Source organism: Theropithecus gelada, chromosome 14 (assembly GCF_003255815.1).
Source record: "Theropithecus gelada isolate Dixy chromosome 14, Tgel_1.0, whole genome shotgun sequence".
NCBI classification, from domain to species: domain Eukaryota; kingdom Metazoa; phylum Chordata; class Mammalia; order Primates; family Cercopithecidae; genus Theropithecus; species Theropithecus gelada.
The window spans coordinates 12,509,693-12,524,419 of record NC_037682.1 but is presented as its reverse complement, the minus strand read 5'-3'; the positions used below and the strand labels follow the sequence as shown (position 1 = coordinate 12,524,419).

Genomic DNA, 14,727 nt, shown 5'->3' with positions numbered 1-14,727 from the left:
CATGGACATATGGCCGGCCGTGCTTCCTGAGCTCCCTGGCTTCTGTGGGGAAGGGAGTGGAGGCCAGGCTTGGGGTGCCAGGGGTGAACCTTTGCTGCAGAAGGCAAACTGTTTGCTTGAGGCGGTGAGGCTGTTCCTAAACTACAGGCCCCTGGGGGCAGAGGGAGAAGAACTAACATTTGGTGAGCGCCTGCTGGTGCCCGCTGCTGTATCACGTGCCTATGGTTGTGTGAGCTCATCAGCCTTCCCAGGTATCCAGCTCCTGGGAGACCCCACAAGGAGCCCTGGCCACTGCTCCTGTCAGGATTTTAATGGCACACTGAGGCTCAGAGAGGGAAAGCGGCTTGTCCAGAGCCACACAGGGACTCTGTGGCCAGGGCCACTCTAGGGAGGGACCCAGGGCCAGGCCTGGGTCTAGGTGATAAACAAGAGAGATATGAGGCTGGGCGTGGTGGCGCACACCTGTAATCCCAGCACTTTGGAAGGCCAAGGTAGGCAGATTGCTTGAGCCCAGGAGTTCAAGACCAGCCTGCAACATGATGAAACCCCATCTCTACAAAAATTACAAAAATTATCTGGGTGTGATGGCATGTGCCTGTAGTCCCAGTTACTCCTGAGGCTGAGGTGAGATAATAGTTTCAGCCAGCGAGGTAGAGGCTATAGTGAGCTGTGATCTTGCCTGCCACTGCTGGGGACAGAGTAAGACCCTGTCTCAAAAAAAAAAAAAAAAAAAAAAAGGCCGAGCACGGTGGCTCACGCCTATAATCCCAGCACTTTGGGAGACCGAGGCAGGCGGATCACCTGAGGTCAGGAGTTCGAGACCAGCCTCAACATGGAGAAACCCCACCTCTACTAAAAATACAAAATGATCCAGGTGTGGTGGTGCATGCCTGTAATCCCAGCTACTCGGGAGGCTAAGGCAGGAGAATTACTTGAACCTGGGAGGCGGAGGTTGCGGTGAGCTGAGATCACGATCCAGGTGTGGTGGTGCATGCCTGTAATCCCAGCTATGCAGGAGGCTGAGGCAGGAGAATTACTTGAACCTGGGAGGCGGAGGTTGCAGTGAGCCGAGATCGCGCCATTGCACTCTAGCCCGGGCAAAAAGAGAGAAAGTCCCTCTCAAAAAAAAAAAAAAAAAAAAAAAAAAAAGGCTGGGCACGGTGGCTCACGCATCCCAGCACTTTGGGAGGCTGAGGTGGGCAGATCACTTGAGGCCTGGAGTTCGAGACTGGCCTGGGCAACATGGCGAAACCCAGTCTGTGTTAAAAATACAAAAATTAGCCGGGTGTGGTGGTGCATGCCTGTAATCCCAGCTACTTGGGAGGCTGAGGCACAAGGATCGCTTGAACCCGGGAGGTGGAGGTTGCAGTGAGCAGTGATTGCGTCACTGAACTCCAGCCTGGGCACAGAGCAAGACTCTGTCTCAAAAAAAAAAAAATACAGACACACGGCTCTGCAGTGGATCCTGAAGCCTAAGTAGGGAGAGGTATTCACCACTACGTCCCCAAGTAGAGTAATAATCAGATGCCAGAGGAACTTAACAGGAGAGACACAAGGTGCTGTGGACTTGGGGCATGGGACTGCAGGGACTGCAGGGTGTGAAAGCCCTTCACACATTACAGAAGGCCCGGGCATTGTCAGGGAAGTGCAGGATGGAGTGGCAGCGCAGGGTGCCTGAGGCTGTGGCAAGGAGTATGGGTTTGAGTCCCATCCATGTTTTTGTATCATTCACACAAAACCTGCAGAGTCTGTCTTCTTGAATAGTTGTATAGGTCTCTACACGAGGCCCCGAAGGTGGGTGGGTGGCTGGCACAGGGTGCAAGGGGACTCTGGAACCAGTCCTGGGGCTGTGTCCACAACAGGGCCATAGCCTCTGGCAGTTCCCTGGGCATGGGAATGGGGAGTTGTCCAGATGTGGGGACCAGGGATGGCCAAAGAGCTGGATCCCATATGGCCACAGCCTCCCACTTGCTGGGCGAGCTCAGGGTTCACGCAGGACGTGTTGACCTCTTAGGTTGAGTTTGTTCTTTTTCCTGAACACTGATAAAGTGAAACCTGCAAGAAAAAAATAAACCCAGGCCTGGTGGTGCTGGCTCCCTTCCCAGTTCACACCTGCCTCTGGTGGGGCAGCCCCCCGCGACCTGCTGAATGCCCCAAGGCTCAGCCCCCTAGGGCCCTGCGTTTCCAGGAAGCTGTGGGGCTTCAGTGGGTGCAGGAAGAGAGAAGAAGGCCTGGCCCTCGGTCTGGGGCGGGAGTCGTTGAGTCCCTGTGCCATCATCAAGGACACTAGTAACTGCCCCCTAAGTGCCTTGTAGGTCTAAGGGGCAGCCCCCTACCCACAATTCGGCCCCAGGCCCTGCCAGGCACCCCTATGTGGGTGGTGCAGAGAAATGCCCCTAAGGGTGGATGTGAGGAAACCTGTGTCCCCAGCTTCTGGGGGGCTCTGGGACCCTACCATGCAGAGGAGCTGCCCAGCTGGAAGGCGGGGGCTCGGCTGCTCACCCCCCGGCCCCTTCCCCTGGCTCTCACAGCACACTGCCGGACTCTCCCCCAGACTCGGGCTCCGAGGCCTACTCCCCCCAGCAGGTGAATGGTGAGTCCAGCGGGCACCGCCCTCCTGCTCCAGGGTTCGGGCAAGTGGTTGGGGCGGCCTTATCAGGGAGGTAGGGGAGGAGGGAGGGGGCCAGCGGCTGCACAACGGGCTGAGATTATCGCTGGTCAAATACTCCCTGGCGCTTGGCTATTGTTTCCCCACGGGCGGGTGGGGAGCCTGGCCCTGCCTCTGAGCAAGTATCCCCGCGGTGATGCCACCCGCCTGGCCGCCTGCGCCATCATGGACGCACCCTTCAGCGGTAAGTGGGTGGCTGGGGAAGGCCGTGGCCACGGGTGCAGCCTGGGCGCAGGCTTCCCAGGCCGGGCCCACCTCACCTTAGAGGGTGCTCAGGGGTGCCCCGGCCCCCAGGTGGCCAAGAGCAGAACCACCGCGGGAGCAGGCTCCCCGCAGTCCGGATTAGGGTCAAGAGTTCTGTTTATCTTACCAAAAACATCCCTGGAATGCCTCCTGGGGAACAAAGGGAGCTGGGGCCTCCCCACTCAGGCCGGGGGGCTGGCCCCTGAGAGCCCAGAAGAGGGGCTGCCTGCCGGAGGGAGGAGCACTGGGCAGGCTTGGGCTGGGGGTCTCCAGAGACTCCTTCCTGAGGCCCAGAGGAGGAGCAGGCCTCAGAGGAGATGGGGATGGAGGGGGACCTTTAGATTTGACTTGGATCCTCCTGGCCCAGCCTGGGGGCAGGAGGTGGCTAGGATGGGGTGAAGAGCTGCCCCTCCTTGGACAGGGTCGTGCCTCCCTGCTCAGGCCTCTAGTAGGTGGCTGACCAATGGCCCTCCCACCTAGGGTAGGTGGGGGGCAGTCCCCGGGCTTGGCTCAGGACGCAGTAGAAGCAGGAGACTCTGCCTTGGGGAGGACGGTGCGGTTGGTCTCAGATGTCCGCTCCCCCATCTCTCCTGCAGAACCCCATCTCCTGCGCACGATAACCCCTGAGACGTTGTGCCACGTGGGAGTGCCCTCCCGCCTGGAGCATCCGCCCCCACCTCCAGCCCACTTGCCAGGCCCCCCGCCACCCCCACCACCTCCACCTCATTACCCTGTCCTGCAGCGGGACCTGTACATGAAGGCCGAGCCCCCAGTCCCCCCCTACGCTGCCATGGGGCAGGGGCTGGTGCCCACTGATCTCCACCACACCCAGCAGTCCCAGATGCTGCACCAGCTCCTGCAGCAGCATGGAGCTGAGTAAGACGTGGGCGGCTGGCTCCCTGGGGTGGGAAGGTGGGGTGCAGGAACCAGGGTGGGCAGGGCGACGGGCAGGCCAGAGAGGGAGGCAGGGACCGGGATGTGCCCAGGGAGGGCAGAAGGCTCTGCAGGGCAGATGGGGGTCAACATATTTACACACGTTTGCCCAGCAATACCTTGAGGGCCATGTTCCTCAATTGTGAGGGCTAATTGCTCACAACTACCTTATCTGGTGGGCACAGGTAGGTAAACTGAGGTTCTGATGGGGGAAACGTCCCGCCCAGATCATGAGCCAGGACTGGGCCCGGGACTGTGCTCTTACCCACAGCCCAGTGATTTTGCAGCTGTCTCATGGAACCCTCAGGTTTCTGAGGAGTCTTCTTCCTAGACCCAAGCCCAAGCCCCCCACTCTGATTCAACCTGCATGATTGTCTTTTCTTCTGTTTTACACATGGAGATTCCATGAAAGATTTAGTTCAAAGGAAGGTTCTGCTGTCAAAGCATTTTGTAAACCAGAAGGGGAAGGAAGGAGTGCTGTGCAGTCCCCTTTAAATTCCTTGCCCCAGGAAGCTCCCCTTTCCTGGCTTTTGTCGCCCAGGCCCTCTGTGGCTTGTTTCTGATCACGGGGCCTGCTCTCCGTAGAGCCCCTACTATAAAGGGTGACCTTGAGTGTGACACTGCAGGCAGGGACAAACTCATTCATTCCTCAAGCGATTGCTGTGATTCCGTGAGCCAGCCCAGTTGCTGGGCATGATGGAGACACCAAGTCAGGTGTGGCTCCTGTCCACAGTCTAGGGGAAGCAAAGAGTGATGGAAGCAGAAAATGACAGTACAGAGCAATGGGGAGTAGGAGGAGGCAAAGCCTGAGGGCTTCCTGCAGGAGGTGTCCTCTGGGCGGGGCATATCCTGGCCCAAACAGGCTAGAGAGGGGAGAGAGGTGGATACTACCCAGTGGGAGGGGCTCAGGGAAAGCCAGCCCCCATGGTGCACACTTCTGTCCCCCCAGGCTCCCCACACACCCCTCCAAGAAGAGGAAGCACTCCGAATCCCCCCCCAGCACCCTCAATGCCCAGATGCTGAATGGAATGATCAAACAGGAGCCCGGGACGGTGACAGCCCTGCCTCTGCACCCCACTCGAGCCCCATCCCCACCCTGGCCTCCCCAGGGTCCGCTCTCCCCAGGCCCTGGTTCTTTGCCTCTCAGCATTGCCCGTGTCCAGACACCACCTTGGCACCCGCCAGGTGCCCCCTCCCCAGGTACATGGCTGGCCAGCCCTTCAAGGTGGGGTGTGGGGCCCAATGTGCAGGGCCCACATGGGCGTTCCCTCCCTCCAGGCCTCCTGCAGGACAGTGACAGCCTCAGTGGCTCCTACCTGGACCCCAACTACCAGTCCATCAAGTGGCAGCCCCATCAGCAGAACAAGTGGGCGACCCTGTACGACGCTAACTACAAGGAGCTGTGAGTGCCTTGCGACATTGCCCACTCCTCCAGCGCCCCCCATCTTGGGATGCCCCAGCCCAGGACCCCATCAAGGTCCTAGAGCAGGGCCTGGGAGCACTCATTTCACAGAAGAGCAAACAGGCTCAGGGAAGAGCCAGGACTGGCACTCAGGGCTCCTGACTCCTAGGCCAGCCCCAGGCCTCCCTGAGAAGGTGATGACTGCCAGGGAGGGGCAGCTGGGAACCAAGTCAGGGAGAAGTGGGCAGATGGGTGCTTTTTCCCGGCTCCTCCTTCCCCGCCTCCTCCCCCTGCATTCCAGGAAGGTAGCCAGAAGCTGAGCCCAAGCGGGACCCTCCCGGCAGCCCCTCCCTAGAGGGAGGGAGGAGGGGCTGGGGAGGATCAGGTCAGAGGCTGCCTGAGCATTCCTAGTGCCCCCTCAACACCAGATGGCTCCATCTTTCCAGGCCCCAGGCCGGGAGCCCTGTGGGGACTACTCCCGTGGCTCCCCCAGAAGGCCAGTGGGCCGGTGACAGGGTAACGTGGATATGGCCAGGCCAGGGCCAGCAGATGAGAACAGCTGCATGGAGTTGGGTGCTGCAGGCTTTGGGGGAATTCTTAGCCAGCAGCCCCAGGGCTGGGGGCATCTGGCTGCTGGGTGGCTGGAGGGTCCCCTGAAGTCCTGACAGGTGGGGCTGCAGTCGTATGGCACTCCAGCCTCTCTGGCATGGGGAGGAAGCCCCCTACTCTCACCCCCATACTCTTTGGGCCACCCTTGCCACCCAAGGCCCTAAGGCCAGGAAGCTTGGCAGCTGCAGCCCCGGAAGTGGCCCAGGCACTTCCTGGGTGCTTTGCTAGGTCAGGCAGGTGGGTGGAGCTCCGGGAGGGAAGAGGTGGTGAGCCCAGGCCTTTGACAACAATGGCCAGGCCCAGAGGCCTCTTACCACAAGTTTGGAAGCATTCTCCCTGCCCAGCTTCCTCCGGGCTGGCACTGGGCATCCTGTGACCACTCTTGTGCCTGGGGACCTGAGTGAGGGTGCGCTAAGCCACAGGCCAACAGTTGCTGTTTTTTTTGAGACGGGGTCTTGCTCTGTTGCCCAGGCTGGAGTGCAGTGGTGTGATCTCGGCTCATTGCAACCTCCGCCTCCTGGGCTCAAGAGATTTTCCTGCCTCAGCCTCCTGAGTAGCTGGGATTACAGACGGCTAATTTTTGTATTTTTAGTAGAGGCGGGGTTTCACCATGTTGGCCAGGCTAGTCTCGAACTCTTGACCTCGTGATTTGCCTGTCTCGGCCTCCCAAAGTGCTGGGATTACAGGCGTGAGCCCGAGCCTGGCCCAGTTGCTCTTTTTACTGTCAACTAGAGGTGTCCCAAAGGGGCCAAACGTGGGACACTAAACCCAACAACAGATGGGCAAACTGAGGCTGAGTCTGAGGGAGAGTCCAGGAGTGCCCCTTCCCTCCCCGGGCAGATGGAGGGAGTAGGAATGAGGAGGGAGTGCGAATGAGGGTGTCTGGGGACTTGAGCAAGCTGGTGGGCAGGGGCTGGGTCTGCAGCAGAGCAGGCGCCTGGTTCCACCGTTTCCAGGGCAACTAGCTGTCAGGCTCTGTGAGGCTCTGCAGACACAGTCCCTCTTGGGTGAGTGAGGGGGCTTCAGGCAGCCTTCTGGGAAGGAGCCAAGTGTGGAGAGGGCAGTCAAGCCCTCCCTGGCTCAGGAGTTCCCTCCCATCTGGTGGGCCTCAGGGTCTGGCCCTGCTTCCCCCATCACCAGGACAGGGCGGTGGCCTGAGGCATGGGGTAGAGGAGAGAATGTTGTCTAAGGAGTTTGCAACCCTGTACTAGAATCCTTTCCGGGACTCAGTTTCCATTTCTCAGGAGTAGGGGCAGCTGCAATGGTGGTTTGAGGATGCAGGGGTGTGGGGTGGGAAACGGTTTTGCAACCTAGCAGGTGGGAGGCACCGATGTTCCAGGCCTGGCTCTGGGGCTTCAGGGGAGTGCCCTTACCCGTCCCCAGGCCCATGCTCACCTACCGTGTGGACGCGGACAAGGGCTTCAACTTTTCGGTGGGCGATGATGCCTTTGTGTGCCAGAAGAAGAACCACTTCCAGGTGACGGTGTACATCGGCATGCTGGGCGAGCCCAAGTTCGTCAAGACGCCTGAGGGCCTCAAGCCCCTCGACTGCTTCTATCTGAAGCTGCATGGAGTGAAGGCAAGTTTGGGGCTTGGCAAGGAAGGGAGGGCAGGAGGGCCCTTTGGGGGGCACTGAAAGACCCCAGAAAAAGCAAGGGTTGGCTGGGTGCTGTGGCTCACGCCTGTAATCCCAGCACTTTGGGAGGCGGGTAGATCACTTGAGGTCAGGAGTTCAAGACCAGCCTGGCCAACATGGTGAAACCCTATCTCTGCTAAAAATACAAAAATTAGCTGGGCGTGGTGGTGCGGGCCTGTAATCTCAGCTACTTGGGAGGCTGAGGCAGGCAGGAAAATCGTTTGAACCCGGGAGGCGGAGGTTGTAGGGTGCTGAGATCGTGCCACTGCACTCCAGCCTGGCAACAGAGTGAGACTTCATCTCAAAAAAAAAAAAAAAAAAAAAAGGCAAGCATGTGTGCAAATGTGTGTGTGTGTTTGTGTGTGTAAATTAGATCCTGCCCTGCCACTGCCACCCCGCCCTCCCTCCTTTTCTCCCTGTGCCTGCCCCTCAGCCTGCCTCCCTCTCGCCCTGCGCCTGCCTCTTAAACGTTGGGTTCCTGAGCCTGCCTCCCTCTCGTTGGGCTCCTCAACCTGCCTTCCTGCCTCCCTGCCTCCCTTTCGCCCTGTGCCTGCCCCTTAAACGTTAGGCTTCTCAGCCTGCTTCCCTCTCGTTGGGCTCCTTAGCCTGCCTCCCTGCCTCTCTGCCTCCCTGCCTCCCTCTCACCCCGTTTCCTGCTCCAGCCTGTGATTCCCAAGTCTGCAATCCCAGTCAAGACCCATCACCTGAGCCCTCTACCAGGTGCCTCAGCTCCAGGTCCCAAACTAAACTCCCGGCACACTTGCCTCCCACGCTGGGCTCCCCTCTCAGGGAATGGGGTGCAGGGCCTTAGTTACCTGAGCCACAAATCTGGGTCAGGGCCCTCTTTCCCCTCTCATCATGCATCTGGCCCTGCTATTGCCCTGGAAGATCCCTGTACCTGGTCCGGTCCTTGCCTCTTTCCTGTCCATCCCCTGGTCTGGGTTACCTCCCTTCCTTGTCAGAATGTCCATGGCAGCTGGGACCCCCAACTCCTGGCCCACTTGAGACTCAGGGGGCCACGGCACTCCCTATCCTTCCAAGGCCCCCAGTGTCTTCCCATCAAAGCCCCGGCTTCCAAGCTGCACCACGGGGGCCTTGGGGGCCCTGCTCTCCAATCCAGCTCTGCCACGTGTCGTACCCCAAACCTCTCGTGCCCATCACAGCCCCTGCCCTCCACCCTGCGGCTCCCTTTGCCTTGGATGCCCTTCCCAACACACATCCCTCCTCTCCGGGCAGACTCCATGCTGGTCCTCTCCCCAGGGCCCCTCCCCTGAGGCCTATTGGGAGGCACCACAGCACAACCCCAGTAGTGGCTGATTTTGAGTCTATGAGCTCCCTGGGAACACGGCTGGGTCTGTCGACTTCGGTGTCATAAGTGAGCCAGGCATGGCACCTTGGCATGGCTCTGCCAGTGCACATGGAGGAGTAGAGGAGACGTGGGTATGGAGAGGATCTGGGGAGTGAGTGGGCCTGGGTGCAAGTGGATGGGCTTGGAGGCTGCTGTGAGGTGTGTAGGTATGGACGTGAGGGAGGGTGGGGCTGTGAGTGTGTGTGTGTGTGTGCACACATGCAGAGGTGGGGGGAGTGTGTGGGTGTGGAATGGGGGTGTGGGTGTTTGGGGAGTGACTGTGCATGCGCAGCTGTGCAGAAGTTGGGGGAGTATTATGCTGTGAGGGGGTGAGGAGGGTGTGGGTGTGAAGTAGGGTGTGAGGGGGTGTGACCATGCAGAAGGCATCTGAGCTTGTGGGAAACACGGCTAAGGGCTGGGTGCTGCCCTGTTTCCTGGTGAGCTCTAGCTGGGCCAGGCCTGGCTGAGAGGGGGCAGCAGGGCAGGACCACCTGGGTAGCCCCATCCTGAGGTGCCACTGGCTTCACTCCCCGCAGCTGGAGGCCCTGAACCAGTCCATTAACATCGAGCAGTCCCAGTCAGACCGGAGCAAGCGGCCCTTCAACCCGGTCACGTGAGTGTTTGACCCTGTTGGGGGTGGTACCTAGAAGGACCCACACTAAAGCTGGTTTGGGAATGGAGGGGCCAGGGAGGCACCCAGGGTGTCCGCCTTGCCTACGTTGCTGGCCTGGGTGCCCCTGAGCGGCGTGGCTCTTGCAGCCTCCCTCCATGCCCCCTGAGCACCCTGCCTCTCCTCTGCAGGGTCAATCTGCCCCCTGAGCAGGTCACGAAGGTGACTGTGGGGCGGCTGCACTTCAGCGAGACCACCGCTAACAACATGCGTAAGAAGGGCAAGCCCAACCCTGACCAGAGGTGAGCAGGTGGGAGCCTGCCCCGAGCCCTCCATTTCTGAGGCAGGAAGACACCACCCTGTGTGGCACACCAGGCACACAGCCCTATAGGCTGAGCCATTTCATAGATGAGAGACCTGAGATTTGGAACCCTTCATTGACTTAAGGGTGGGAAGAGCAGAAGCCTGGCTTCTGTGTTGAGAAACAGCCCTGGCTTCTTGCTGTGGGCCCTGGGGAATTTCTGCCCCCTGGTGGAGGCTCGGGTTCCTCCTCTGTAGGATGGGGTGAGATGAACATGCATCTGGCCAGGGAAAGGGTAGGCCAGCCCTGGGGAGGGGGCAGGCCCTGAGTACTTCTGAGACCCCTGTGTGTCCCAGGTACTTCATGCTGGTGGTGGCCCTCCAGGCCCACGCACAGAACCAGAACTACACGCTGGCTGCCCAGATCTCAGAGCGCATCATCGTGCGGGTGAGGGCCACCTCCTCCCAGGGCGTAGACAGCCCTCCCTAGGGCTGGGAGAAACAGCAAGCAGAAGTACCTGGGTCCTGAGAGTCAAGAGTGGGCATGCTCATCCTGCTAGGCACTGGCTGTGTGGCCTTGGGCAAGGCTCCCACCCTCTCTGGGCTGCAGGGTCTCCACAGTAAAGCAGGGAGGTGGACAAAGACCTGGTAGCTTCTGGGATCCCACAAGTGAGAAAAAGTTGTCACAATGGGAGGGACAGTTCACGTTGGGCTTGGTGCAGTGAGAAACCCTGGCTGGAAGGGGAGGGGCTGCTGTGGAGTTTCCCCTGCTCCCAGGGCCCTGCAGGTCCCCTCCCTATCCCCCAGGACTGATCCAGCCCCAACTCGCGGTAGGCCTCCAACCCAGGCCAGTTCGAGAGCGACAGCGATGTGTTGTGGCAGCGGGCACAGGTGCCCGACACCGTCTTCCACCACGGCCGCGTGGGCATCAACACAGACCGGCCGGACGAGGCGCTGGTTGTGCACGGGAATGTCAAGGTCATGGGCTCACTTATGCACCCCTCCGACCTGCGCGCCAAGGAACACGTGCAGGAGGTGGGGACAGGGCTGTGGGGGCCGGGCGGGGCTAGAGGCTGGGGCGGGTCGCGGGGGCGGGGCTGCTGGGGAGGGGGCGTGACCACGCGGAAAGGCGGGGCTGCCGGGGAAGGAAGACTGGCCTCGAATCCCGATCTAACGACTCCAGTAGTAGGATCTCCTCTCCACACTGCAGCCTCCAGGTTGCCGCCCTCCTGGGCTCCGGGGCCTGCTCCGGGACCGCCGCAGGAGGGGAGGGGTTCATTCCCGGGCCTGGCTCCCCGCAGGTGGACACCACTGAGCAATTGAAGAGGATCTCGCGCATGCGGCTGGTGCACTACAGATACAAGCCCGAGTTCGCCGCCAGCGCGGGCATCGAGGCCACTGCGCCAGAGACAGGTAGGGACCGGGCTGGCGCGGACTGGGGTCCGGGAACCCAGAAACCTCGGGTCTCAGTGACCTCGCCCCCTGTCACCTGGAAATCCTACTCCCAGAAACCCCTCCTCTTGACTCCTGGAACTGCGCCCCTGGGAATCATGCCTTCTAGAAGTCCCGCCCCTCAGACCTTGGAAAATCGCACCTCTCCAGGTCCCCGGAACCTCGCCCCATTGTCAGTGGAAATCCGAGAATCGCGGCCCAGGGACCCTCGCCCTTCGCTAGATGAATCCTACCTTTAACCTGCCGGAATACTACCCACTCCCCCTGGGATCCTTACCCCCAGGAATCCGCCCCACACCAGCCCGGGAACCTTACACCTGACCCCTGGAATTGCAATTCTGTGAACACTTGTTCGGGGATCCCCCTGCTCCAGGGCTCCTTGGAATCCAAATCTCTGGGTTCCAGAACTTTACCCTCTCCAATCCTGCCCTTTCCCACCCCCCCCACCCATCTTTGGCTTGTCCCCCACCTCCAGGTGTCATCGCTCAGGAGGTGAAGGAGATCTTGCCTGAGGCTGTGAAAGACACCGGAGACATGGTCTTTGCCAATGGGAAAACCATAGAGAACTTCCTGGTGGTGAACAAGGTCTGTGGGTGAGGCAATGGGAAGGAGCCCAGAGGCAAGGGGGGAGCCAGCTGGGGGACACTTATCACCTCCATAGATACTGGGGGGGCACTGCAGGAGCAACCTCAGCTCTCATGCTGCTTCCAGAGTGCCCTCTGCACCCCACAGGGAAGGGGTGAGTGTTCAAGGAGATGAGTGGGTAGGGATTTGGCCCCTGGAGCCTGTGTGATCAAGGGCAAGAGAAACCCTGTGGAGGGCCATGGCCTTCCACCCCCAGTAAAATGAGGGCAGTAATAGAACTGCAAAGACATCCTCGTATGGTTACCTCCATGCTGAAATACGTGATTTCTTGTGAGGATGACTTTTGTCCTGTCCTGAGTCTGGGCGCCAAGGAGGCATGTAATGGGTCTCCACCCCAGTTGAATAGTGAAATGCTGACATCTGAGACAGCAGTCATCAGAGGGGGCAGATCCCGGGGCTGCAGCCTTCAGGCTTAGGGGAGGAGAGCTCTGGCAGGGAGTGGGGAGGGCCATTCAGGCAGGTGGGACAGCCCAGGTGAAGGTGCAAAGGTGGGGGTGTTGCTTGGAGACAGGCACAGGAGCTGTGGGTGCTGAGGCTGGACTGGAGGGGCCCGCCCAGGTAGGGAGGCTTTGAGGGCCTCCCAGTGGCCAAGGACAGTGGCCGCCCCTCCTGCCCCCTGAGGTCTGACAGTCTGGGGCTCCCAGGCCTGACTGGGCCCTCTGTGTTGGCCTATGGCCCATGGCAGGAGCGCATCTTCATGGAGAACGTGGGGGCTGTGAAGGAGTTGTGCAAGCTGACGGACAACCTGGAGACGCGCATTGATGAGCTGGAGCGCTGGAGCCACAAGCTGGCCAAGCTGCGGCGGCTCGACAGCCTCAAATCCACCGGCAGCTCGGGCGCCTTCAGGTAGGGGTGCGGGGTGGGGGAAGGTGAGACCCTTCTTCCCGGGGACACCCCTGATCCTGGCCCTCTTGCTGCAGTCATGCAGGGAGCCAGTTCAGCCGGGCAGGCAGTGTCCCCCACAAGAAAAGGCCCCCCAAGGTGGCCAGCAAGGTAAGGGTGAGCAGGCATGGCAGGTGGGTTGGATGGGGAGTTCCCCACCCCTTGTGGCCTCCCTTTCCAGGTTGCAGTTCTCCAGCCTCACGGCCTCTGGTGCTTCCCTCTCCTTGTGACTCTGTAGCCCTCCTAGTCCCCAGTTTCTCTTTCTTCTCCCTTTGCCCCCTGGGGGAATGGGGCACCCCCTTAACCACCACCCCCCGCCCGACCTCCAGCAGAGCCCACTGCGGGCAGCCTCAGCCTGGCCCTCTTTGCATTTGCACTTTTCCTCTTGGTCCTCAGTCATCGTCCGTGGTTCCGGACCAGGCCTGCATCAGCCAGCGCTTCCTGCAGGGAACCATCATTGCCCTGGTGGTGGTCATGGCCTTCAGGTGACTTGTCCCCTGGGCTCTCAGGGTGGCTGACTAGGGGAGTGGAGCTACCCAGTGGAGTCAGCTGCCCATGGGCTCAGGCCTAGGGGAAGAGGAGGATGTAGCTTGGGAGATCAGGCAGCTGAGGTCTCAGTGAGGTGGGCCTTTCTGCCTCCTCCCCTCTGGGGTGACCCATTTTGCAGGCATCACCTGGGAGCCCAGCTTCAGGAGCAAGGACCACAACCTTGTCCTGGAGAGGGGGCACTGGCTGGTGGCTCCAGCTCTAACGGTCACCCTTTTCCGTGGCTCCAGCGTGGTGTCCATGTCCACACTGTACGTGCTGAGCCTGCGCACAGAGGAGGACCTGGTAGACACTGACGGGTAGGTTCCTGGATGCCACGCCAAGCCTCCAGGCCAGGTGGGGCTTTGGTGGGCAGGCCCAGGTCAGAGAGCCATGAGACTGTCTTCTCTAAAGGAGTTCACCCTTAGCCTCTCGGCCTGCTGGGGTGCTGTGGGGGTCCAGGGAGGGCCTCCTTGGAGGGTGGGCAGCCTTTGCCAGTCCCTGCTGACCCCGATGTTTGTGTCTGGCCTGTTTAGTGCCCCTCCAGGTAGCTGGGACTGCCAGTCAGGGCTGTCTGAGGGGCTGGGGTTGGAACATGGGGTAGGCAGAAGGAGGGCCAGGGCAGGGCCTTGGGCTCTGTGAGCCCACTGTCACCCCCAGCTCCTGGGGCCACCTCTGACTGTGTCTTCTCTTCTCTCTTCCCCTTTGCCTGTCTCACCCTTTGCCTCTTTGCTGCCCCTTAGCTCTTTTGCCGTGTCCACTTCCTGTCTCCTGGCCCTGCTCCGGCCCCAGCCCCCTGGGGGGAGTGAGGCCTTGTGCCCATGGTACGTGCTGACCGGCACCCCTCTCCTCTGGCTCCTGCTGCCCCTCTTCCTGCCTCCCTCCCCTCCCTCTCTGCCTTCTCCTGCCCTCCTGCCTCTCCAGGACTGCCAGGCCCTCTCCCCTCAGGCTCTCCCAGCCCCTCTGAGCTCAGCTCATCCTTCCCCAGCAGGTCCAGCCAGAGCTTTGGGACCACGCAGCTCCGACAGTCCCCCATAACCACTGGGCTACCAGGCATACAGCCCACTTTGCTGCTGGGTGCGTGTCTGGGCAGGTCTGGGGTGGGACGGGGAGGCTGCTATGTTCTCTCTTGGGGGCTCCTCCGGCTCACACAGCCTCTGGCCTCCTCAGTGACCACCAGCCTCACCAGCTCGGCCCCAGGTTCTGCCGTCCGCACCCTGGACCTATGTTCCAGCCACCCCTGCCCTGTCGTCTGCTGTTCCTCACCCACCACCAACCCTACCACTGGTCCTAGTCTTGGCCCCAGCTTTAACCCTGGCCATGTTCTCAGCCCAAGTCCCAGCCCCAGCACCAACCATTCAGGTAAGGCTTTCTCTGGGCTGGAGCTTGGGGCGAGGGCTACCTGAGTAGAGAGAAAGGCCCAAATACTCATTGGTGGGAGGGTCTCCTGGAGCCCAGAAAGGGGCTCTGGACA

General features: G+C 60.6%; 1 protein-coding gene across 2 annotated transcripts in view; it reads left to right on the top strand.

Moving 5' to 3' along the window:
- Window positions 1-14,727, top strand: part of MYRF (myelin regulatory factor) — a 36,633-nt gene that overhangs the window by 14,981 nt on the left and 6,925 nt on the right. Inside the window, exons 4-21 of one of the 2 annotated variants that reach the window (XM_025357856.1) lie at window positions 2,532-2,593; window positions 3,508-3,787; window positions 4,794-5,044; window positions 5,123-5,246; window positions 7,239-7,434; window positions 9,376-9,452; window positions 9,641-9,751; window positions 10,107-10,197; window positions 10,584-10,784; window positions 11,051-11,162; window positions 11,677-11,786; window positions 12,532-12,692; window positions 12,767-12,839; window positions 13,125-13,213; window positions 13,505-13,573; window positions 13,997-14,077; window positions 14,245-14,330; window positions 14,424-14,615. In XM_025357856.1, coding sequence (XP_025213641.1) covers window positions 2,532-2,593; window positions 3,508-3,787; window positions 4,794-5,044; window positions 5,123-5,246; window positions 7,239-7,434; window positions 9,376-9,452; window positions 9,641-9,751; window positions 10,107-10,197; window positions 10,584-10,784; window positions 11,051-11,162; window positions 11,677-11,786; window positions 12,532-12,692; window positions 12,767-12,839; window positions 13,125-13,213; window positions 13,505-13,573; window positions 13,997-14,077; window positions 14,245-14,330; window positions 14,424-14,615 — 2,366 coding nt within the window. Of the gene's footprint in view, window positions 1-2,531; window positions 2,594-3,507; window positions 3,788-4,793; window positions 5,045-5,122; window positions 5,247-7,238; window positions 7,435-9,375; window positions 9,453-9,640; window positions 9,752-10,106; window positions 10,198-10,583; window positions 10,785-11,050; window positions 11,163-11,676; window positions 11,787-12,531; window positions 12,693-12,766; window positions 12,840-13,124; window positions 13,214-13,504; window positions 13,574-13,996; window positions 14,078-14,241; window positions 14,331-14,423; window positions 14,616-14,727 lie in introns of both variants that reach the window. The other variant, XM_025357857.1, reaches the window with a different exon arrangement.